This window comes from Oreochromis aureus, linkage group 2 (assembly GCF_013358895.1).
Source record: "Oreochromis aureus strain Israel breed Guangdong linkage group 2, ZZ_aureus, whole genome shotgun sequence".
Taxonomy (NCBI): Eukaryota; Metazoa; Chordata; class Actinopteri; order Cichliformes; family Cichlidae; genus Oreochromis; species Oreochromis aureus.
In genome coordinates, this window is record NC_052943.1 from 33652287 (window position 1) to 33677557 (window position 25271).

Genomic DNA, 25271 nt, shown 5'->3' on the forward strand with positions numbered 1-25271 from the left:
CATGACACGACCAGCATTGCATCGACCAGTAGGTGTCGCTGTTGGCCGTGCGTGCCTACAACACGTTAGATTGTGCTCCCCGAGAATTTCACAGCGTTTTCTCAGGAACTGTCATCATGCGACCGCGTACCGTTTTCAACATGCGGAAAAGCATGAAAGCGGACACGCTTTGGTAATGTTTGGTTTTGACGTAGGCTAGAATCACAGTTGTGACCAGCCACTAAGCGTTTAACTAACTTACCCGCATTTTACCTTTACCGCTCACATCCACCTGTTGTCCCATCGGCGGCAAGTAGGCACACAAAGACTGTGGGACTGTGAGTGAGAAATGAAATGAGGTTTTACCCCTATAAGTTTGCATGTCTCTTGACGTTCGGGTGTTTTGTGTCGGTTATTTGGATTAAATCGATTCCCAGTGATGAAGGTGAGTGTACCTGCGTTTACTTTTCACATGCTGACTCAAAGGGAAACTTTATAATTCTGTTTATTCTCATGGAAACAGAAAATACCGCAGGGTTAACGTTCGCATCACAGCGTAGCATGGGCAACTTTAAACATGGTATTTTTATGGTTTTAAATAATTAATTAATTTTTTACAAATTATTAGCATAAGCTTCTCGATAGTCCCTCTGTATACAACACTACCTGTTTCACATGGAGTAAAAACGTCTTATTGAAGAGGCTGTTCGAAATATTGTTTCCTAAGAAAAATGTGAAAGTTATACCGGTTATAAATTCTTTCTCTAACGTCATAACATCACCGTGTGAGTTTTAGTAGTAAGCCAACACACAATTCTGATGTAGGGTAAAAGTTTGTGTCGGTCTGCCAACCTGATCGGCAGGTTCACACGTACACGGGTATTTTTGCAAACGGAGATTTTCCGTTTTCGTTTTAGCCCGGTATTCAAGGGGACAAACGCTTTCTGCTGTTGCTTTTTCACTCTGTTCTTCTTTATCAGCCTCTTTCCGAGCTCTAGTATTTTATTGCGAATGACTTTGTTTATCTTTAAAGTACAAATACTTATTGTAGTTGGTAAAGAGAAGGGAGTAAAGGCCTGGTAAGCTGAAACACCGTCTGAATGAAGCCAACAGTTTTATTGAATTTATAATATTTACATGATTAATAAGGCACTGCAGACAACAGACATTTTAATATGATAACAGGGAAAGCACAGGTATCTTCACAGTTGGGCTGCCGTCGTGGCTTATTGGGAGGCTTGATGGAAATGAGCCATTGTCATTAGGCTTGTCCTTTTTCCTCCTTACCTTGAAAAAGTTATATTAATAGTGGGATAATAGTTAAAAACCGGAAGCTAATACTAGAACTTTAATTTGGTATATATTGAGTTATTTGAGGATTTTTTTTTTGACACTTTCAACCTGTGCAGATAAATGTTCTATCATAAATACTCCAATAACTGTAGAAACCACCAGATCTGCTGCAGTACTAGTGAGCTCTCGTACCACACCTTTAATCTTAATGCCAGAGCCACACCTGTGAAGTTGGGTAGCTGCATTTTACATTGTTGTGAAGGTATTGTGTAGACAAAACCCGCCCACAGAAAAGCAGACCTATATGGCTAGCTATAGAAAAGCTAAATGGACAGGTACATGCAGAGTGCTCTTCTAATCAATTTGAGCACCTGATGTGCTTTCTTACTACAAGCCTGCATTACAACAGTGCCTAAACAAAGTCTTATATAAGATTTTTATCAGTGAAGCTGAGCTCCTGTAGGGATACTAATGTGACCCCAAGAGCCTCTGCGGCTTAGGAAAACTCAGTCATTCATGCATAAGAACATCTTGATCACATTGATTGTTGAACGTGTAACATGTCCTTTCACAAGTAAATGGTAAATGGCCTGCATTTGTATAGCGCTTTACTCAGTCCCTAAGGACCCCAAAGCGCTTTACACTACATTCAGTCATTCACCCATTCACACACACATTCACACACTGGTGATGGCAAGCTACATTGTAGCCACAGCTGGCCTGGGGCGCACTGACAGAGGCGAGGCTGCCGGACACTGGCGCGAGGGCCCGGTCATTTATAAAAGTCTCAGATAAAAGCACAAAATGTGAACCGATTGCATTAAAATGTTCTGTGAGTGAACGTTGATGTTGGAGAGTTGAAAGCAGTCGAACGAAGAGATTTGAGTGATTGAAAACAAGAATCTCTTCAAGCGCTGCAGACAGTGTCTGCACTATAAATAGAGCTGCCTGGTGTATAAACAGCGTCTGTTAGAGACATGAATGTCATTGGGAAAACAAAATATGGGAAGATGCTGAAATGCCAGCTGCCAAGCAAAGATGACAAAAACTTACTGATTCCAACTTCTTTAAAGATTGGCTTTTTTTTTTTTTTTATGTGGTCATTCAGACAAATTAAGGAAAGTTGACTCAAGTTAGGCTTTCCACCATCTGAAGGGACATATCTGCTTATGGTGGGCGGTTATTATGGAACATGTGACTAATGCCAGAATTTAAGCCTATAAATAAGCAGTCAGAGGTTTGCTGAATAAAACTAGTTTGTCTTAACACTTTAAACTTTGCCATATGCATCCAGGTTCAACAGTGATGCCTGACCTGCAGATCCTGTACAAGCGTCTGCTGGTGGCCGAGGAGCTGGGGGGAAAGGTCAGTCAGGATCTCAGCAGCATCCTGGAACAGCTAAAGAACTTTTCCAAAACTGGCAACGACACCTATCTTTACTCTGTCCACAACAGGACAGGCTTTAAAGGTGGGTAGCAGAGAACCCAGCACTAGTTGTTTTTATGACTTTGAATAAAGGCAAATGTCTTTGGAAATGCACCATAAAAGCAAGATATTAGAAACAAAAAAGAGACGTACATGGATACACTAAACAGCATCAACACACCTAAAACTGAAAACACTGAACACAGTCCATGGGCTGGGCATGTACTGACCAATGCTATTCACCACTCACTGGGAATCATTCTGTTATGTATAAGGCAACACTGGACTCGACTTTAAACACAGATTTCTATACTTTGTTAATAAGAATGATAAAAAACAATAAAAAAAACAATCGTGGTGCTAAAGTTCGACAACGTCTTTGAACTTGCCAACGCCTGATAATTTCTTATTAGTGATCACGATTGACTCAAACTGCCGGTTTGTTCGACTGCACTGTTTGATGGCACTCACTGGACCCAACAATATTCATAATAATAGTTCAAGTAACTCAGTGAAGATCTAAGGAGGAGAATTGTAGTTTGGAAGATGCCTTGGAGACATTTTTAAGCAACTGGAGATTCCAAGATCATGAATCCAACCAACTGTAAGTAGGTACAGGTTATTCAGTTGGAAGAAGACCCAAAGTGTCACTCTCAGATCAGGGGAAATTGGTTCAGAACAACCCAGAGACCAACGAGGCTCAAGCCTGCCAAACTGAGGTTAGTTTTATATCGCTGTAGACTGAGGGCGTGCCAACCAAGAAAAAAGGCCTCTGCTCTAAAACTGATGCCTTCGAGCTTGACTGGAATTTGCAGCTTGCGCTATCTGGCTGTAATGAGGAGTAAAGGTGAGGCTTTCAAAACTAAGAACACTAAAGCCAAATGTCAGGCTTGGTGGTGACAGTTTCATGTTCTGGGGCTTTTTTGCCACCAGTGGTAGTGGAACAGTGCACAAAGTGGACGGAATAATGAAGGAGGACTATCTGTAAATACTTTAACGCAACCTCAGATGAACAGCTAGCTGATTGAAACTTGGACACAATTAAACATTCAAACAAGACAATGACCAAACACACGCCAAAGCTGCTTTTGGAATGGATGAAGCAGGCTAACATAATTCTTTCAGAATGGCCTTTGCACAGCAATGACCTCAACCCTGTTGAAACTTTGTGGATTTTTCTGAAAATGTCAGTGTTCATTCAATGGTGGACACACAGTATTTCTAGGATTTCTCTGAATTTGGTTAATTAAACAGTGGCATTTTTTGGCTTAATGAAAAAAAAGTCATAACAGAGACTTCTAGCTGAAACTGTACTTTAAGCATTTCCACACAATCAAAAAAAAAAAACTGCGGACCTGAGTAATTTGACTTGCAAAATAAAAGGAGATCGCCCAGGTTCCTCTCTGTTTAATGTATCATGGGCAGTTTATCCGCAGAAGTTGCAGTTGATGGTTGACACAGGAGCAGGGTGTCATATTTTGTCTGTCTGCCATAATTCATATTTATTTAGTTTCCTGTATGTACAGGAAACTAAATAAATTCGAAAGTTAATCATATATTTTTACCTGGCCTATTAGCATGTTGTGTGCTAACTATAACACCACATGCCTCTATTCCTTTTTCCTTGTGTTTACAGAAACAGAGAAGCAACCTACAGGCATGCAAACATTCCTTCAGCCCAACATTTACGTTTTCATGCCCCACCTCAGACACCATCCGGGCAGCCTTGTACCTAATGTAGTGCTGGGACAGGGACGTCGTGGAGGTATGAAGCCCTCACATTTAGTAAAAATGCACAGCCCTACTATTCAATGATTCTTGGTAGGATAAATTTTTTTTATATATAAGCTTTAGTTTTCAAGATTGTATTTCAGAAGTTTCCAGAAGGTGTACTTTAGATGCCCCTCCTACACTTTGAGCTCATGTGAAAATGTATTGTAAATTGTGTGGGGAAAATGAATGCAAGAGTCAAATGAGGGATGGTCTGTTTTACATCTGCTATGCTAATGGAAGCAGACAGTGACTATAGTTTTTCTCTGGTTCTCTATCCTGTCATCTCTCAGTGTCCATGGTGCTTGGCATTCCCACTGTGAAGCGTGACAAGCAAAGTTACCTGGTCAACACGCTTAGCTCTCTGCTATTTGGCCTGACTGCGTCACAGTGCCAGGATCTCCTCATCATCGTCTTTGTTGCTGAGGTTACACACACACACACACACACACACACACACACACACACACGTAGTCAGTGCTCATGCAAGCTAGCATTAGCCACAACAGATATGAGATTCTGTGTAGTTCTGTATTATGCTACATGTCATGGACCACTATTATAAAACACACATACTGAATATTAGTATTATGCCAGAGTTGACACTAATGTAATGAAGCTACCAGTGTGTGGTGTAGTTAAAATCTAGCTGGCTAACTGCCCACAAATTAGCTGTTACTTTAGAAAACAAATGTAAGTTATTCATATCTTTGCTTTGAATCATTGGATTATTTCCTGCTACACTCAGTGTAGTTTCATATTAAACACAAGTTACTAAGATGAGTTATGTTAGCTGGTGAAGTCATTTGTCATGCTATATCACTTTGTTTTCTGTTTCGATACAATTATGGTAAGGTATAGTTAGCCAGCTTCATGTAACCTAGCTACGGTGCATTCATTTGGTGGTGGTTAATTTATAAAGTTAGCTGATAACTTTAAAAAAAACAACCACCAAATATCAAGCATGGTGGTAAAAGTTTCACGTTGTTCTCCCCTCTCACTCAGACGGGCTTCATTGGATTAAATTTGGGTTTTTTCCCTTTCCGGCATATGCTAGCTAATTTTAGCTTACCTGCAATAAATTCCTTGATATGCAGTGTAGCAGCTGGCTTGGCTTACCTAAGGCACATCGGTGTTTGTTAGCCTATCCTATTACTCCAGAACTCAAACATCATAATTTGGTGGTTGTTACGACTCCCTCTGCTAGGCGTCAGGGGAGGAGTAACATACACAAGCCCCCCCCCCCACACAAAACTGAGTAAAGTAAAGGTTTTAATTTCAAACTTTAAACAGAAAACCGACAGGGCTGTTCAACAGACCACTGGGCAAACAATTACTATATAAAGAAAAAACAGTTAAGAGTAAAAGCTAAAGGTTAACTAAGGCAAGCCAGCATCACAAAACTCTAATGAAACTAAGTTCAGCTGTATGTCAGGTTTAAACAAAGAGCAACACAGCAAACAGGTTTACCAAACAAGCTTCACATGCAAAGCAGACGAGGAGAACACTGCATGTTCACTTCGGAGCAGCAGTTCCCCATAGTGTGAAGGCTCTTCAGCCTTTTATACTCCCAGGTGCAGACAATCAGCCAGTCAATTGGTCTTGGAGTGGTCATGTGATCTCCAGGCAGCCAATCGTCCGCGAGGTCTGGCACACTGTGATCTGCATAAAAGAAGGCTGGCACAAGACTCCCAGCAGCCAATCACCCACAAGTCATGGCACATTTGGATTTGCATGAACACAAAAGGGTAGTCCAGGGCCGTAACACTCCTCCCCTTAAAATACAAGACAACATTTTGTATACACAGATTACAAAGTCTGGGGGAGACAAAACATTGTTTTCTTTAGGTAACATAGCACCCTCTTCAAAAAACGAGGTCATCAGCACAGACTCAGCGAGGGTAACGTCGCCATCTTTACGGGCTTGGGCACGAGTAACCACACAGGCTGGGTACAGCTTTGGGGTCACAGAAATCTCTGGGGCATCACAACTGAGGGGCTTACCCAGCACCTCCAGACTAGGACGCACTAATCCGCCCGCAGTATCATTTCCTAGCAACATGGCCACCCCCTCTATGGGTAAGGTCGGGCATACTGTGACGGGGAAAAATCCTGTAACGAGTTCTGATTTGATATAGACCTGGTGAACGGGTCTGGGAGCATAACCCATCTCTATTCCACGCAGCACAACATTAAATCCGCATGCACTGTCTGCCGAGAAAGGTAAAGCACTAGAAAGGATTAAGGTCTGAGACCCTCCAGTGTCTCGCAATATGGGCACAGATTTTAGATCAGTGGATTTATCAGTTAGCGACACAAAACCATCAAAGACATATGGGTCAAAACAAGGGTCTGGCACCTTGCCACCACAATCAAGCACCTCAGGATGGGACGCTGCTTTCACAAAGGCAACACCTTTGGGTTGCTGAGAATTCACTGTTTTGCGTTTCAGGGCCAAACAGTCCGCAATGACATGTCCCAGTTTATGACAGTAAAAACACTCCCGACTCTCTTTAGAGCCTAAGGGTTTAACAGTGCGAGCCTGCTGCGCGGCACTAAACTGTGACTTCTCTTTAACCAGAAAAGAGGACTTATGGGTGAGCACATACTCATCTGCGAGAACTCCTGCAGTCGCTAAAGTGGTTACTTTCTGCTCATTCAGGTATAACACTATACTCTCAGGAAGACACTTTTTAAAGTCTTCCAGCAGCATCAATTCACGCAATGAATCATAATCACTGGCTTTTGCCGCAGAGCACCACTTGTCATGTGGTGGCATTTATTACTTCCAGGCTGGACTACTGTCATTCTTTATTATCAGGATGTCCTAAAAACTCACTGAAAAGCCTTCAGCTGATCCAAAATGCTGCAGCAAGAGTCCTGACAGGGACTAGAAAGAGAGACAGATTTCTCCTGTTTTGGCTTCCTTCATTGGCTTCCTGTTAAATCCAGAATTGAATTCAAAATCCTGCTCCTCACATACAAGGTCTTAAATAATCAGGCCCCATCTTATCTTAATGACCTTGTAGTACCATATCACCCTATTAGAGCACTTCGCTCTCACACTGCAGGCCTACTTGTTGTTCCTAGAGTATTTAAAAGTAGAATGGGAGGCAGAGCCTTCAGTTTTCAGGCCCCTCTTCTGTGGAACCAGCTTCCAGTTTGGATTCAGGAGACAGACACTATCTCTACTTTCAAGATTAGGCTTCAAACTTTCCTTTTTGATAAAGCATATAGTTAGGGCTGGACCAGGTGACCCTGAATCCTCCCTTAGTTATGCTGCAATAGACGTAGGCTGCCGGGGATTCCCATGATGCATTGAGTTTTTCCTTTCCAGTCACCTTTCTCACTCACTATGTGTTAACAGACCTCTCTGCATCGAATCATATCTGTTATTAATCTCTGTCTCTCTTCCACAGCATGTCTTTATCCTGTCTTCCTTCTCTCACCCCAACCGGTCACAGCAGATGGCCCCGCCCCTCCCTGAGCCTGGTTCTGCCGGAGGTTTCTTCCTGTTAAAAGGGAGTTTTTCCTTCCCACTGTCGCCAAAGTGCTTGCTCATAGGGGGCCATATGATTGTTGGGTTTTTCTCTGTATTTATTATTGTGCGATCTACTGTACAATATAAAGCGCCTTGAGGCGACTTTTGTTGTGATTTGAGGCTATATAAATAAAATTGAATTGAATTGTCAAAGAGGATACCTTTTTCCCTGGCAAACTCCACATACGTTTGGGAGGGAAGTTTCCTCTGTAGCCGAAATTTCTGCCTGTATGCTTCTGGAACCAATTCATATGCGTGCAACACAGCTGATTTAACACAAGAATACTCCAAACTGTCTTTTAAGGGAAGCGCAGCTACCACCTCTTGGGCTTTTCCAGTCAGTACAAGATAAATTGTTCCTTACTGCAAACCAATGTATAATAAATTTAGATTGCATGTCATAATTTAAAATAAATCATAAATAAATACCATAAATAAGTATAAGTATTAAGGTCCAGAATGACCTTTGCTCCCTTCTTTGCTCCCACATGCTGATTTACGTAAATGGATTAAGAATTCAGTCTGACTCACTGAGAGTGCTCTCACATATGGATAATGTCCCGTTTGCTAGACATCTGAGAGAAAGGACACATAAACACCTAACTACTTTTATACCTTCCCCATCTTTGGGGTTTTCTTTTGTTTGGCTTTTTTGTTGTGAGTAACAAAAACTATAAACAGGAACAGAACGAGGTTTTATCAACCCCAAAACTGAAACTGATAACATATCTGGCCTTCAAAGGACTCATACAGTTACAGTCTCATTCTGTAAGAGCACCAACGTGTATTCATTGTTGCAAAAGCCTCAAGGAGCTCAAGTTTAATATTAACTCAGTCAAATATGCCGCGCCCCCCCATCACTGACCCAGTCCTGTCTCTCTCTCTGTCTTTCAGACAAACTCAGACTATGTGAACGGTGTAGCAGAGACCATCATGAAGAAGTAAGTGAGCTAGATTGCCTCCCATGGGGCAGTTTCTCTGTTGTATCAGTGTTCATGTTAGACTTAAGTTTCATCCCCTTTATTACTTGCAGTACCAGCAGCAGACTGCTGTTTCTGTCTGTAAGTGTATAAAAAACAAGATGTTTATTATTACAGTAGGATTGTATTGCATGTGGGCATTCGCCAGTTTTTTTTTTTAGTCAGCCATGGACTAACTATGGCTGATGGTCATATGTGTGAGATTTACTTCTCCTGGGGAAGTATTTCTCTTTATCAGTAACATCAACATGGTCTGTTTTATGTATCACTTTAACTCGTAGTGATCCTGTTTACACATTAGCATGTAGTTTTATGCAAAAAGAACAGAAGAAATGTCCAAATATTAAATGACTGTATCACTGAAGTTTATAGAACTTGTCTTCATTCATTCATTCTTTCTTTTAAACTCATTTAAGTGTTCTGGTAAAATGTAACTGGAAAAGCCTGATTACATTTTTGTGTACACAAATGCTTCAGTGTAGTCTACGTGCACTGATGCCTTGCATTAGCCTATACTACATGCCAACACAAGCTGTCACAAAACAGGTTTTTAATGTTGTTGCTGCTCTTCCGTGGCAACGGGGAAGTGTGAAAGTTGGTTCACAGCATATTTTTCAGGAATTTGTTCTCTTATTAACCTGAACACCTGTTGGTCAAATGCAGTGTTTGATCTGTGATTCAGGAAGAACTTTTCAGGACTGCTAGGTAAAGTATGAGAATGAAACGCCCTACAATTCATAAGACTTGTTATTCCTTATTTTGTTAGCATACACATAACTGTTTGATTAACCTCTGAATACTAACAAAGCATTTCTATTATTTCTGAAAAAAAGCTAAAGGCTTTGATTTCACTAGACTTAGTGGTTTAAAGCTGTTCACCTTACTGTAGACTGTTTCAGACTTCCATATTGAATAAATAAAAGCCCTCTTTAAAATATGATTCAAACAAAAACTAACAAGCAAGTGGTATAGAAGGGAAACAGTCCTATCAGCTTTACTATGACTTTCCCCAATCTGTGCAAATAAAGAACCTTTCTCGTGATGTGAAACATTTTATCAGTGTTCCTTTTTAAATGCCACGCAGAGCCACAAAATGTAGAATTTTAGATAGTGGCTTCATAGTATAGTAGGAAATACATTTGCTTGGCAAGTGAAAAGTTGCTGGTTTGATTCCACTTGGAAATACGACTCCCACTGAGCGGTCTCAGGGCCAGCATCCATTGTATAAACATGGCTAAATCTAACATGATGAGCTACCTGTTGTTGTGACCCTTTATGACAATGGAGCAGCTGAACGTAGCTTTAACTGTATCGATGATGTTCACTGTTGTGGAAGTTTTCCATTAAATAAAGCCTGCAGATGAGCGGTGAGCGGTAGCTAACATTCTTTAATCAAAACACACAGGACAGACAACCAAGCTTGTGGAGAGCCTGCATGACCACGGGGCAGGGTCAGCAGAGTCTCACTGAGCCTAGCATGGCTCTCAGTTAAATACCTTCTCCAGGAACAAAAGGCAGTACAGCTGTTTCACACCTTAAGGTTCACACTCCCTTGCTACCTCCCAGAGTCCTCGAAGAGACAAAAGACTCTTCCTGTGGAGTGGTCTGCTTCCCCCCAACTTCCTTCTTACAGTATGGGTGTCAGACATGTTAAAATCCAGTGGCACCAAGGCATTATACAATAAAATAATGTGATTAGTACATAAATAAAAGAAATTCCTTTACAATCCCACTCTTTGATTCTTAAATCAAGAATCACATTAATACCAGAATTTCTTTCCTGACATTCTGCATATCACATCAACATTATTGTACACTTAAAGGAGTTTCACACTGTGTATCCTCACTTCACTGTTCTCCCACCACCCTTTGTTCATCTTTAATCATCCTCACAATCTAAGCTCTCACATGCAAATGGCTACAACAATGATACAGAGGAAAGGTCTTCTCCAGAGTGTCAAAGTACTTTGCATGGCAAAGTGAAACAGCATTAGGTGGACATTCCCAGTCACCGTCATGGCTCCTGGTGTCTGTGCCATTTACAGAGTCATAATTCCAACGCTGATCTCCCTCTGTGCTGTCAACTTTTGGAGCTTGGCATGCTCTCTCCATCCCTCGATTTCTGTTCCAACGCGGCTGTAGATTTAAGGCAGAGCACGTCGTACACCTTAGTTGTCTTCCTCAACGTCAACGTAGAAACTTTTCATTTTATTTTAAGATTTTGCTGTTCAAAATCTCCTCGTGACAATCCTTTGGAAGCCCAGTGGTGCAGCCCACTGTTGTTTGTCTGCTGTCCTGCAGATGGTCCCTGCTTCTCACTGGTCCTGGTGAAGCATTCTCTCCTGGTCATGGTCTGCATCTGCACCTCAGTCTCTTCTTCCATATCTCTCATGTCACGGTCCCTGAAATTTAAAAATGAAAGCTTCCACGGAAAACCCTCTTTTGCCCTATGTCAGCTTAGCACAATTAGACATGCACAATGAAGTTGTGCATTGTCTCTTAAAAATTCACAGGGATTCTCCCCTGGAGTAGTTTCACTCCAGGCCCTGTCATAAGGAAAAAAAAACATTAGCCAGTGGTGTGTCCTGCTGTAAATCATGTGATTAGATCCCACGATTAACCCTTTGCTGTGGAAAAATAGATGTTATGCACACTTTCTCACAGTGACCTCTGCACTGTAAACAATACAAGGTCATGAATAACACACTGCTGGTAAATTCACAAAGGCACAGAAAGTGGCAATTAAAAGGTTAAGTCAGCACGGCCCAAAAGCTCATGCAACCTGTTACTGTCACCTTTCTGCTCCCGTAAAAAGAAACATACATACATACATACATCCACCCTTTTGTCAGGTCAAGGTGGAGGTGCAATCTTGCATACTGGTGTCAAGTCAGTCAAGCTTTTGTCAGTCCAGTCAGTCCCCATTTTTTATTTGCTGACAGTAGAACCTCTCGTGACGCAATAAGTTTCTACTGCCAGCAACGACGTCATTTCAAAAAAAGAAAAAAAGAATTTAGACTGGATTACCTCGCTGAATCCTTTTTGACAGGGACTTGTTTTCTGATTGTCCCAAATAAGTGGCTTTCTCCCGAGCCCATTTTAATTTTTGGAGAAACTCACTTGCGATTGTTCAACATGTTGTGTAGCGCTTTCGATCCCGATATTGCAGGCCTGCTTCAAAAGAGAAAATTGCCAAACAAAAATCTCAGTGCACTGTTAAAAATCAGGCCTCTTTTTAGAAGTTGTCTAAGCATACTCTCTCAGAATCTGGGAATCTAAGTCAAATTGGAGCACTAATAAAAAGCAACAACAGCAAACAAGTATATTTCTTTAAATGTCACTGTTTCCTTTGTATCTTGATGTTGATCTCTGTAGTTAATGAGCTCACTCTTTGCAGTTTTCCCAACGAGGTGCAGTCTGGATTGCTGGAGGTCATCTCTCCTTCGCAGTATTACTACCCCAACTTCACCAGCCTTAAGGAGACCTTTGGAGACTCCAAAGAAAGAGTCAAGTACAGTGCATATACAAAATCACATGATGCAGTCTCAAAATGCTACAAATGTTTTGTCAGTGATGGTAATTCTGAAGTCTTTTTTACCGTTTTACCGTATTTTTCGGACCATAAGGCGCACCGGATTACACATTACAGCATCCTCCCATGCGACTGCATTTGTCCCTAACCATCAGGAACCCTCACGTTAACTTTTATCGAGTGGACAAAAGTTAGCGTTCATCCTCCAGCTTCACTGTGTTTATGCTATCCTATCATAGCTGTGTTGCTAGCGATCACGTAGCACATCATTATATACCAGCTAGCCCAACTTCAGTAACCCTACAAACGTCACTGATGTTTAGTTTTCTGTCTTCATTTATGTTGGAAGTGATAGCAGAGCTGTACGTTTGAATGTTTCAGGAATCTCTCAGTCAGAACATGCTATATCATGTTTAGGTGGAAACTAGCGAGCTAACTTCCTGCTAACTTCTAACTCTGTTAAATGTAATAAATTCTGTTTTCATGGATGCCTGGATGTTAAACTTAATTGTTACACCTGGTAAAGCAGCAACGCTGATCATTTTATTAAAGATGAAAGAATTTAGACAGTTTTTAACTCTCAGTGATGCCGCAGTGTTCGTTTGACTTTGGGACCTGAAGTGGAGTTTTGGACCCAGATTGCTCCGCGAGGCTCCTGACTACGGTAGCCGTAATGCTCCAACAATCCATCAAGCACTGCGGCTTCGTAGCTTAGCAAAGTCGTACTAAAACATTTTTGACAGATTTGTGAGCGCCGTGTACCACATAAAATCGGTTTGAGGTCAGTAAGCACAACCAGAATTCATACATAAGGCGCACTGTCGATTTTTGAGAAAATGAAAGGATTTTAAGTGTGCCTTATAGTGTGGAAAAAACCGCAGAGGACACAAAACCAGCATATACACTATATAACCTAATAAGGAAATGATGAAGAGTAGGAGACTTATAATGTGTCTGGTGTGTTAAACAATAAACTTTGATTTATTGAATGCAGAGAGGTGTATAAACACACAGTGAAGTACCAAAACCAAAAAGGTGAGTGAATTTGTGCTCTGGTTATATTTGTGCTCCTTGTTTGTTTTTAGATGGCGGACAAAGCAGAATCTGGACTTCAGCTTCCTCATGCTCTACGCTCAAGACAAAGGAACCTTTTATGTTCAGGTTAGGGTCAGACTTTAGTTATTATTTATTAAACACCTTATTTATATTGTTTTTGCACATCATGTTTCAGGAAACCTATTTTTAGGACTATTTATCTGTTTGTGGTATCAGCCACAGTAGCTTTGCATGTTATAATTCTTCCTTATTTATGTTTGGCTTTCACATAGCCTGTCTGGGTAGAGGCACTGAGCTCAGACTATAAATGCTTACAGAAGACCCAAAGATGACATCACAGAAACGTGAAATACAAAAGTCTGAAATGATACTGTATTGTAAACCAGGAGTGGTCTGATTGGGCTGTAGCTGTGCTTATGTTTAAACTTTTTATAAATAGTGTGTACTTCCTGACACAACTGTTTTTAACAAACTAAGCAGATCTAAAATGTGTGGTCGAATGCCTAACTGCAGCACAGGGTCCTGTTTAGTTTAGGATAAATAAGAAGGAAACAAAAGAAACTTTTCCAAAACAAAAGGATAAAGGGGCAAAATTATTTGCTTTCTGTTGATTTCCAGTTAGAGGATGATGTTGTTGCTAAGTCGGGCTACTATGACGAGATGAAGGCCTACGCCATAAACGAAGCTTCAAAGCCATGGCTCTACCTTGAGTTCTCCCAGCTTGGATTTATAGGTGGGTTTCTGTGTAAAATACTGAGGTGATGTTTTTTTGTGTATGTGTGTGTGTGTGTGTGTGTGGGGGTGTGGATTTTTTCAGGTAATAATATATGAATGCATTTGTGTGTGTGTGTGTGATTCTCCAGGCAAGATGTTTCGGACCCGTGACCTCCCAATGATCACCGAGTTCTTCCTCATGTTTCACAGAGACAAACCTATTGACTGGCTGCTGGATCACATTCTGTGGGTGAAGGTTTGCAACCCCGAGAAAGATGATGTGAGTCAGTTATACCAAGAGTCAGGAAACGTGACGTATAGATTCATTTGTGTTTCGGGAAAAAGTCAGACCACTTCATTTTTTACACTGTTGTTGTAGATTTTTGTTAAAATGGATAAAGTGGGCAGTTTTTCCCATCAGTTTTTTTTTTCACAAGTGTTTACAGATTTATCAAAAATCTCTAAATAGATCTGTGGTTAAATAGATCTGGGACTCCGTCTCTATGTACTCTATGTAGATGACACCTTTTGTCTAATCAAGCGGTCCCCAACCTCTGGGCCACGGACCAGGCCGTGAGAGTTGAGGCTCTGGTGTGAAATTTGTTCTTTTCAGGGTTTTTAGCGTTAACTCGGTTTCCCTGGGTCTTTTCCCGTGTTGTAGTTGTCTTATTTTGAAAGAAATATTTAAAGAGCATTAGGGGCAGAGAGGAGGATGTTACTCTCAATGTTGTTGGTGCATTTCAGGAGGACGCTGCTTGTGATGGACCGAGCAGCAAAGGAAACTTAGGCACAGGTTAAAGTCCAAGAAAGGATTTTTTTATTTAACCCAAAAACACAATTGGTTAAATCATGCAAAAAGAATCAAAATCTTGGGCCCATAAAAGAGGTCAAAATAACAGAACTCTACTCAAAGTTAACAACAAACACTGCTGTTAACTCAAACAAACTGACCTTCCTTAACAAGACAAAGGGGAAACTTAAATAGTGGCTGATCAGCTCACAAAAACACAAAGGGGTAAAACACACAAAACCTAACTGAAACTAACATGATGAACTCCAATTCCCCCTCATGGTCCCAAATTATGGAATGAGCCAATTTGCAGTTTTCCATCAAGGCTCGCTCCGCCCCTTTTCCACCTCTTGGCTTCTGAATCAAGGGACTGGAGCAGCTGCAACTAAGGTAACTCAGAAAAGAAAGATTAAATCACATATAACAGTGTAAACTAAACTGTGCGCACTTATTTTAGACTACAGTGTCATGTGGGTATGTGAATTAATTCTAAACCAAAACCAGTTATTTATTGCTCTGTAAATTAATTCCTATATTTAAAGACAAATGTGAATGCAATGTTATTTATAAGCCTCTACACTAATATGGTGGATATTACCACTGTGTGGCTGTAAGTGCAGCCATCACACTGCTAATAAAAGTTACATAATTACACAGTGAATTCGCTTTTATATTTACAAAATACCACAGTTTTTGTCTTGGTCGTATCATTTTATTTTGTTGTATTTATGCGCGACACCTTAAAGGCTGGTCCGTGAAACTTTTGTCTGACATTAAACCGGTCCGTGGAGCAAAAAGAGGTTGGGGACCGCTGGTCTAAACAAAGCAGCAAAGCTATGTCCAGTACTGAGAAAGCATTGAACAAAACAGCAGCTTTTACAGCGTGTTTCAAACTCACATGTTCTCATATTTTATATAGAAACACTGCAGAGAGCAGAAGGCACTACTCAAGCAGAGGTACAAGCCTTCCCTCTTTCAGCATGTTGGTCTCCACTCTTCTCTGCCCGGGAAACTGCAGCATCTGAAGGTGAGCGTTCCTTTGACTCCCAGAAAGCTTGTTTCATGATGGATATGAAGGTTTATCTGTCAGAGAACATTGGGGATATTTGGTGAAAACAAAACGCAGCTCATCCGCATGAATTCCTCATACTATCTGTGAAACCACTAAGTCGACCATTAACTCCTCCCAGTACCAAAGTATATTCCAATCAAATCTAAGGCCAGTTGCACAGATAACACCTGGGCTAATCTGGGTAGTGCAACAGGACAACGGCACCAAGCACAGAAACAAACTGAACGGCTGAAAAAGCAAAGATTCAGGGTGTTGGAATAGCCCAGTCAAAGTCCAGCAGGAGTCTGGTTTACTCTTTATGACACTTAAAACCAAATGTAAGGGTAAAGTTGCTCCAACAGTTTCATTGCTGTCTTTGGACTTTATCAACCAGATGACATCTTGTAAAATGACAGTGAGTAAATAAAATGTGTTTGACCCTGTAAATGGCCATTTACATGCATGCAGTTGAGCCCTGAGCTTTTCTGTTCAGTGGAGGTTGAGGTGAGAATGCAAATGTCTCGACATAAACCAATTTGTGCAGATTAAATTCAGTCTTCGAGCACTACTCGGGCAGCACTCTCTCCTAAACCAATCAGTTCATTAGTAAGAGCATGGCTGATGTTAACATCCCCTGCTGAACATTTTCTACAGTTCATTTGTTAAAAAGAGCTTTGGTAATGAGGTTCAAGGGTCACCTGTGCAGGGGCTGCATGTTACTAGGACCTGGTGGTAATGGTTGCAGGACACCTGAGTGGGAGTAAAAGAGCAGGAGCTTTTCATCCTTTCTTCTGTTAAATTCAGTAGGCCTTTGTTGAGGACTCGAAAAACATTTTTCAGATTTAAATATTTAAAAGATGTTTCACAAATATGAACCAGGAAATGTGTCATATGTGACTTAAACAATAGAAGAAGGCTAAAGGTGAACGGGATGGTAAAAAAAATCTCTCTGAACTACCTGTAAAACTAGTAGAGTTGCATAAGAAGGCGTGACAGCTGAGCGATGAAAAGCATTCCTGTGAAACACTTCGGGCTATAGGATCAGCCATACAGTTTAACCTGAGCAGAAAAATGTTGTGAATTTGCTGTTTGCTTCGCTGACAATAGAGTTGAAGACAAGAGAAAGCGACTGAGATCGGGGCAAAAAAATGACAGTGTTTGTCATGGAGTAGATGACAGCACAGCCCGATGAGTGAAAACATTTAACATGAACACTGGCCTATAATGTGAATGTGCAGCTTTAGCATTTTAACTGTATGTGTTTTGAATTGACTGCAAACCCAGAATCATTCATTTATGTTGTTTAGTGTTCTCGCCTGTGGATGTGCAAATATATTCTCTTCTTTCTCTTATCCACTTCAGGATAAAGACTTTGGGAAGCAGACACTGTTCAAGGCTCACAATAACCCACCTGCAGAGGTGAGCAGCACTTTGAAACACTACCAGACGCACAGTTTGAAAAGTGCTTACGAGGGACGAGATTTCTTCTGGGCAATAACTCCCCTCCAGGGTGACTACATCCTCTTCAACTTCTCCCATCCACTTTACGCTTCTGGGTTAGTTTGTTTAGTTATTTTCCATACATTCTGAAAATTTTGCAAATTAATGTTTTCTATTTAAAAAAAAGAGGAGGAAAAAAACAAGTGCTGCTCAATCAAATTCATCTAGACAGATGATGGTGACCCAGTCTGCACGTTACAACTGCTTTACAAACGGCTTTCATTTGCATCCTGCTTGACTCTACAAGTTTAACATACACATGCATGAAACAAGCAACAGCTAGAGGATGACAAGGTACAGCACAAATGCTGCGGCAAGGCAGAGCCAGGATGTCGGGTCAGGGGGAGATGTCCTTATCCCCACCCTCAGAGACTGGGTACCAAGCCCTAAGAGCAACTGGTGCGTTGAAGGCGTGGAATGTGAGAGCAGCTGACCCGAAAGTGAAGATGATGGCTAAGCTGGAAACCTGGCCGACTACGTGAAGTACCCTCTGAAAGCCTACTAGAAGATGTGAATGCAGCATTAGCAACAATCCCTACTGTCACTCAGATTAGTATCTGGGAATCTTTTAAAAAAAATGTTAGCACTCATATTCTCTACCAAATTTGATAAGAATTGATTATTTTCTCCTCACCATTTAATAGTTTGTGATATATTTCCTAAGAATGTTTAAATCTCCTTGTGCTACTAAATAAAGAGAAACTGTAGCATCAAAGTCAGTATGACTCCAACAGTCGTTTTGTGAAAGTCGCGCTGTTATGGTCAAACAAAAAGCGACGACTGGTTGCAGCACGTCTTTCTGGAAAGTCAACATTCTATCTGTATGAGCTTCATGACTTTTCCTGTACAGTGCATGTGCCAGACTGTGATCCTATGCTGACATGACTGTCTGGTAGTCACACTACACTACGTGTAGTCACACAGTTACAAAGAATGACTTCCCTCCATAATATGAAGCAACTAGAAAAATGCATCAAGACGAAAACTAGAAAAATGACAGTTTCTTTGCTCAATTTTAAATATTTTTCTCCTGTCAAGTGATACTGTGGCAGTTTAAAACATCTTTACACAGGTTTCAGTTATTATTCAGAATAACGTCTGTATGTATGTTAGAGCAATAAAGTTTAAAGTGATAGGTTAAAGTTTGTTGTTTTTTTTTTTTCAGTGCACAAATGAACATGAACGCCGGTTTAAAGGAAAATTTAATTTAGAAATGAAACTGAAATGACATGTGATAATAATGTTTGGTGCAGTATTGTAGCCCAGGAGCATCTTTGTGTGTAGATGTTACCAGTTTGGCATATTTATATTCCACCTGTGCTCTTTTCTTTAACGATGCAGGTACCTGTTTCGCAGTGGAAATATCGAGACTAATGGAGATAAATTCTTCAATACAACAGTGGAAGTGCTGCCTAGCAGTGTGAGTAACGTGTGCGTGCGTGTGTTTGTTTTCTGGGCGTGTATTCTTTAGTTCTAATGTTGCGGTTGAGTAGGTCTTGGTTTTCATCTCGGGTGTTGATGAAAAGAGCAGCAAGGCAACAGGAAACATCTACCACAACAAGCTATCTGCTGTCAGCCTGCTGCCTCTGTTTAGCTGTGTGTGTGTGTGTGTGTGTGTGTGTCAGTTGACACGTATGTCACTCTGTCACGCTGAAGGGGAAAAGTGGTCAGGCCAGCGGTGGCCTTTGAGTAAAGTTAGACAGACATGGAATCCCTGTGAGGAAGATAAGAGGGAAACCTCATTGCTTAGTTCAGGTCCAAAAGCTTTTCAATTCACAAAAACAAACAAACAAAGGATTGGAACCAGATTGCTGTTTTGTTTTTTATTCTGAGATGTCCGGTGATGGATGTGGTTCCTTAAAGGCCAGGACAGGTGATTGTGTTCATCTGCACACAGCAGTGTCAGTGGGAGGAACGTTTTGTCACTCATCCAAGTGGCTTGTTCAGTTTTAGCTGACTGCAGGTTTCTCCAATCTCACCAACAGTAAAATTACATAATGATTGAAACTAGCAGCACTCACAACAAGTTTTTCAGTCACGGTCACGCACAGACCAATCCCACTAGTGGAACTGATCACAGCCATAAAATCCGCTGTTTCAAACAATAACACTGCAGATGTGGAAGCAAATTAATTGTGGATGTCTCAGCAATACAAATATTAGGAAAAATGGTGATAGACAGATTAAGAGGAATTAGAATAGGGCACTGATACTGATCAGCCCCCATAGCACAGAATGTACCTGGGGAAATTACACCAAGTCTGTATGGTTTGCCTGCACATTGCATACGTTGCAGGAAATAGTGGTTCCTCTGAAAAAAGCTTGAAATCAGAGGTTTGATCCCCTGATATAAGACACAAACACACACCTTAAAGCAGACAACTTGTAAGCTGGAGAGGAAATGACATTGCACTCATTTAAAAGAACTTTGTTTTGCACAGAAAGATAGTGTGCAGCTCTATAAAAATGTAAAAATCCTCCCATAAACTAGGACATTTTCCTACTGGCCACTGATGTAGTAAAATGAGCATAACCCCAGGCTTCTTTTCAGCACTGTAGCCACGAATAAAATGTTCCAGTCACAAAGAAAAAAACACGTACATTTTATTGCACACGTATACATTTTATTCCTGCAGATCATACCCAAATATATTGAGCTATGAAGCTGGATGACAGCCGACTGTTATTTAAAGCAGCGTGCCCCAACCCCTGGGCCACGGACCGGTACCAGGCCGTGAGTCGTTTGGTACTGGGCCGCGAGAGTTGAGGCTCGGGTGTGAAATTTGTGGTTTTTGGGGGGTTTTTTGGTAACTCGGTCTTTTCCCGTGTTGTAGTTGTGTGTCTTATTTTGAAAGAAATATTTACACGTTACCATAGCGACCAGGGCGCATTAAGGGGCAGAGAGGAGGATGTTACTCTGTGTTGGCGCATTTCAGGAGGACGCTGCTAATGAAGTTACACAATTACACAGTGAATTTGTGTTTATTATTATATTTAAAAAGTATTTGTAAACAGTTTTTGTCTCGGTCGAATCATTTTATTTGGTTGTATTTATGTGCGACACCTTAAAGGCCGGTCCGTGAAAATATTGTCTGAAATTTAAACCGGTCCGTGGCACAAAAAAGGTTGGGGACCGCTGATTTAAAGTAAAGTCATGTCTTAAAGACATAAAGGCTTCTGAACTCAGACAAAACTGATATTATTGTACTCGCCCTGAACACTCTTATTAACATTGTTTCTAACCAGGATGGCATTAGCTTGTCTTTCAGCAACACTGAGTGAAATCGTGTCCTTCAGGGTTCAAATTAAGCAAATATGTAGTGCTGCTTTCATCCACAGTATCGCTATCATTATATCCTGTCTCTGAGTGATGCCGATGCTTCGGGCTGGACTACTGTAGAACAGGATTAGGAGGTTGTTCTAAAAGTTCCTGAAAAGTCTCCAGTTAATTCAAAATGCTGCAGTGGGAGCACAAAGACAGTGTATTTCTCTAATACTACGATCTCTTCACTGTTAAGTCCAGAATTTTTATATAAATCTTAAACATCTCAAGAGCATGTTGCTCTCAGACTGCAGATTTACTCACTGATGGAGGCAGAGCCCTGTCCTGTGGAACCAACTCTCAGTTTGGATTTGGGAGACAGACATCCTCTCTGCTTTCAAGATTAGAGTCAAAGCTTTTTGATAAACCTTATAGTTGGGGCTAAATCACATGACCCTGAGCCATCTCTCATTTTAAAGTGCAGTCAGGCATCCTGGCAGCCCTATGACACCAGAGATGGACTGCGTGCAGTCTATTCTGATCGTATAGGTAGACAGCTGTCGGGCACATCATCCCGCAAACCTCAGCTTAAAACTGACTTAAACTCTGCAGAAGACTGCCTACGCTTCCTCAGTCTTCTTGTGGTGACGTCTTCTTGGCACACCTGTCTGTGACATCCTCCTTCGTATGGACCTTGACCTTCAATTTGGAGACTTTTACATACAGGTTTTTATGTAAAAGTACAAGCCCTAGTACGGGCTTGTACTTTTACATAAAAACCTGTAAAAATGCCAAAGCAGTAAGGTAAACAAAAAGACAACATGTGTGGTTGTTAAGTAAATGTACAAGTTCATAACTGCAAACCATAATAATGTAATGTGAGCATTTCCTCACTACACACTGACAGCAGAGAGGTCCAGAGTGGGCTGTATGCTGTGAGCCTGCATGTTTACTCAGCACACTGTCTTTCATCTTCAGTGTGACCGACAGCATCCGGGTTTATTAACCACGCAGCAGCCTGGAGTTTCAGTTTGACCTGAATAAATAAAATGCTACCTCGTCTGTTCAGGCTCATTTTAAGATACTGAATATGAAATGTGGTCTAGCACAACTTATGGTGGCAGAGATCAAACTGGTTCAGGGAGAAGTGGTGTAATCAAAGCGTTACTGTGGGTATGACAGATGAGCTGTGGTCTCTGCGTTCCGTCATTGATTTTTTCTCTGGCCGAGTGATTTAAAATTAACGTCCACACACACTCTGATGGTTGTATCTGGGGTAACTCAGTGTTCAGTGTCCTGATCAAGGCTACCACCAACCCTCCATCAGCAGACAACCCTCTCTACCTCCTGAGCTGCCCCACATTACCAGAAAAAAAAGGGAACCATTCAGTATACATGCAGAAATACAGGAAGTTGTATATCGATGTAGCTGGTCTGAGGTCTGTTGTTTGTCTTTGGCACAGTTTTTAAAATATAATCATCCATGTTTGCTTCTGTGGGGGATACGTTACCCGCTGTCTCTGGAATACCACAGCTCCTGTTGATAATGCTGAAATCAAAATGATAAGCACCTGAGATACTTGTTTTCTTCTTTCAGGTGCTGGCGAGACACAAACTGGCCAATCCTCATTACAGGGAGTCAGGTAATGGCTTCATCATTGTTGGTAAGTACATAACACAAAGGAAGCAGCTTCCAGCACGTACGAGCAGCTCTCAAAAACACTCATTTATTGTACATTTAGCAGAAATCACACAAGCACAAGCATTTTGGGAACAGTTGGAGTTATTCGTCAGCCAGTTGTGTTAAAACTAATGAACAAGGAAAAGCATGCCAACAGGTTTTATTGTGATCCTATTAAACACTGTATGGCCAAGGATGAAGGAGTTACTTATTATTCCAAAAAGGAAATATTATTGTACAGTTAGCTGCTGCTCAGGTTGCTCTGCCTGGTGCACCAGCAGCTGGTGCACTGAACCTCTGCTGTGATGGCTGAGTGGAGCTTCCCTGTTGTGGAGCGGCAGGTAATTGGCCAGTAGTTTGATGGTGTCACAGCCTTGAAGGGATCCTTCATAATTAGGATTGTTCTGCCCTCTGTTAGCCACTCCCCCTGTGATGTTCTTGTTCTGGTCGAGTACTTTACCAGAACTCCGAGCAGTTGTTCTTAGTTTTTTCTTATTACCATTAAACATGTTCACAGCACTAAGTATTTTGCACACACACACACACAAAACCAACCAACCTACTGCTGTGTGTTTCCAGGTGAATTTGTGAATGGATTAGCTGAAGGAAAGATTGAAGCAGCGCTGCAGCCGGTCTCTGCACTGCGCCTGGTGGTCCACTCTGACTCTGATGTCTGGGCTCTGCTGAGTGAGGTCTGACCCAAATACTTGTGTTAATTGTGTTTTTATGCACTTAAAACAATCTTCTGTAAAACAACAAGTCAAAACAGAAATGCACAAAAATCTAATCAACTAAAAGCAAGCAGCCATCAAATGAAAAGTTCTTCCCTGTTCTGATGTCACATGATGTGATGTGATGAAACGTATGTGATCAAAGTATCTTGTTGGATTTCTGTCATAGAAGTTCCTCATTCTTAAGATGCACCTTTAGATCAAACAGGATCATACATTAAAACCAGGTCAGGTAGAAAACCAGACATGCATTCAAGCTTGTTGAACAACTGGTCTGACCTCTTACACTCTTCCAGTGACAAGTATGAAGTCAGACCGGAAAGAACAGAAATAATAGAAGAAAATCATTATGACGAAACGTCCCTCATCGAGCTCCGCTGTTACTTTCACACCTGGGCTTGTGGTGGCATGCAGACGCTCAGTCACACAGCAGCTAGTCCAACTGAAGTTATTCTGAGGTGCACCAAGTTGTTCCAACGGCACATATACCACATGCATGCGTGCAGTTTTGCCTGCAATAACTCGGTCTGTGAAAATCTACAAAGCTCAGTTTTTCTTTGTGTTACTCGTTAACCTAAACGATAAGCCAGGAAGTGACAGGTGGTAGCGTCAGTGGATGTTGTGTGTGGTTTTCTTCAGCTATGGTTTGCTTAACACTTTTTTTTCTGTCTGTCAGATACTCATTAAAATTTGAAGACCACAGACAAGAAGGAAACTCTCAGGCTGATTAGTGTGCCACCTGCTGGACAAAGACTTTGTCTACATGGGCATCCAATAAAAGGCTTACATGTGCCTAAACTGACTGTTATGTGAATAAGGATGGATGGAAGTGACCAAATTGGCCACAATGGTGGCTCATATTAGCTGCTTAAATTCACTCCACCCAAACATTTCACTGATGTAACACCAGAGCTATTTAGGGAGTAAATTACTGCATTATTCTATTTTTGTTACAAATAAAGAAATATATCTGGTATCAAGTTGTCTTGTAAGGATTTCATTTCAGCTCTTTGTTTACATGAAAAAAACGCAAAACAGGTTCTTCAAAGTCCAAATAATCCCCTGCAGCGACAGCACTCTTTAGTTTGATGCTCAGGGTTCTCAAGTTTCATCTGATATGCATCTGATATAGGCCATTGCTATAGGCTGTCCAAGTATGGTGATGCTCTATATTTTACTTGAAGCAAACAAAATTCAGCATTAAAGCATGCAGAGGATTCTGATGTAGTGTGTTTGTATCCACAGTCTGATGCTATAGATGCACAGAAGGTTAGCACATTGCAGCTGCATCAGTTCCAAGAGCTATACACACACTGTAGTTTCCTCTGACTCAATGATACACGAGCACCGCTGATATAAATATAACAGAGCAAAATATTTCTACATTCAAATGTGCCTTTGGCAGCTGTTTTCATTTTAAGTGGCTAAAATGGGCTAAACACAATGTCAGCACTCTTTTCATGAGATCTGATGGCGAGTGCTGTGCAAAAGCACTGAACTTCTTAATATTTTGCTTCCAATGAACCAGAATTTACTGTATTTATTTATTTTTTGGTCTTGAGCAGTAGTTCTCCAGGCCTTTCTGAGGGCCTTTCTTTGGATAGTAGCGTATGATACTGGTCCTTGTAACTGACCATTTCCAGAGGAATCTTTTTCTTGTTAAGCCACTTAGCATACTGTAAATCTATGAACCATTCAAGCATGAGAAAGGCACCAAACTCAATAGACGATCCAGTGTTGTCTAGAAGTAACACTGTAGCAAAGAAACTATTTTAAATTGCATCTTTGGTTATTTTGTTACTAGAACCCTGCTGCTAAAATACATCATTTGCACCTATTCTTCTTATTATATAGTTGAATGTACCAAAATTTCTTTCCTTGTTTTTTTTATTTGACCACCTTTCTGTGTGTTCTTATTCATGTACCAGCTGTTAAATGCATAATGGATGATATCAGGTCCTGGTGA

The 25271-nt window shown here is 41.1% G+C and overlaps 1 protein-coding gene across 1 annotated transcript; it reads left to right on the forward strand.

Moving 5' to 3' along the window:
• The first annotated feature begins 85 nt into the window (after window positions 1-85).
• Window positions 86-24281, forward strand: zgc:154054 (uncharacterized protein LOC777616 homolog). The gene is made up of 15 exons (XM_039622051.1): window positions 86-424; window positions 2567-2740; window positions 4334-4462; window positions 4761-4894; window positions 8903-8949; window positions 12386-12499; window positions 13606-13681; window positions 14195-14309; window positions 14440-14570; window positions 16000-16107; window positions 17494-17687; window positions 18973-19051; window positions 22491-22557; window positions 23154-23266; window positions 23982-24281. The coding sequence occupies exons 1-15, from the start codon at window positions 334-336 to the stop codon at window positions 23997-23999; spliced, it is 1590 nt and encodes a 529-aa protein (XP_039477985.1). The 5' UTR covers window positions 86-333; the 3' UTR covers window positions 24000-24281.
• The last annotated feature ends 990 nt before the right edge of the window (window positions 24282-25271 follow it).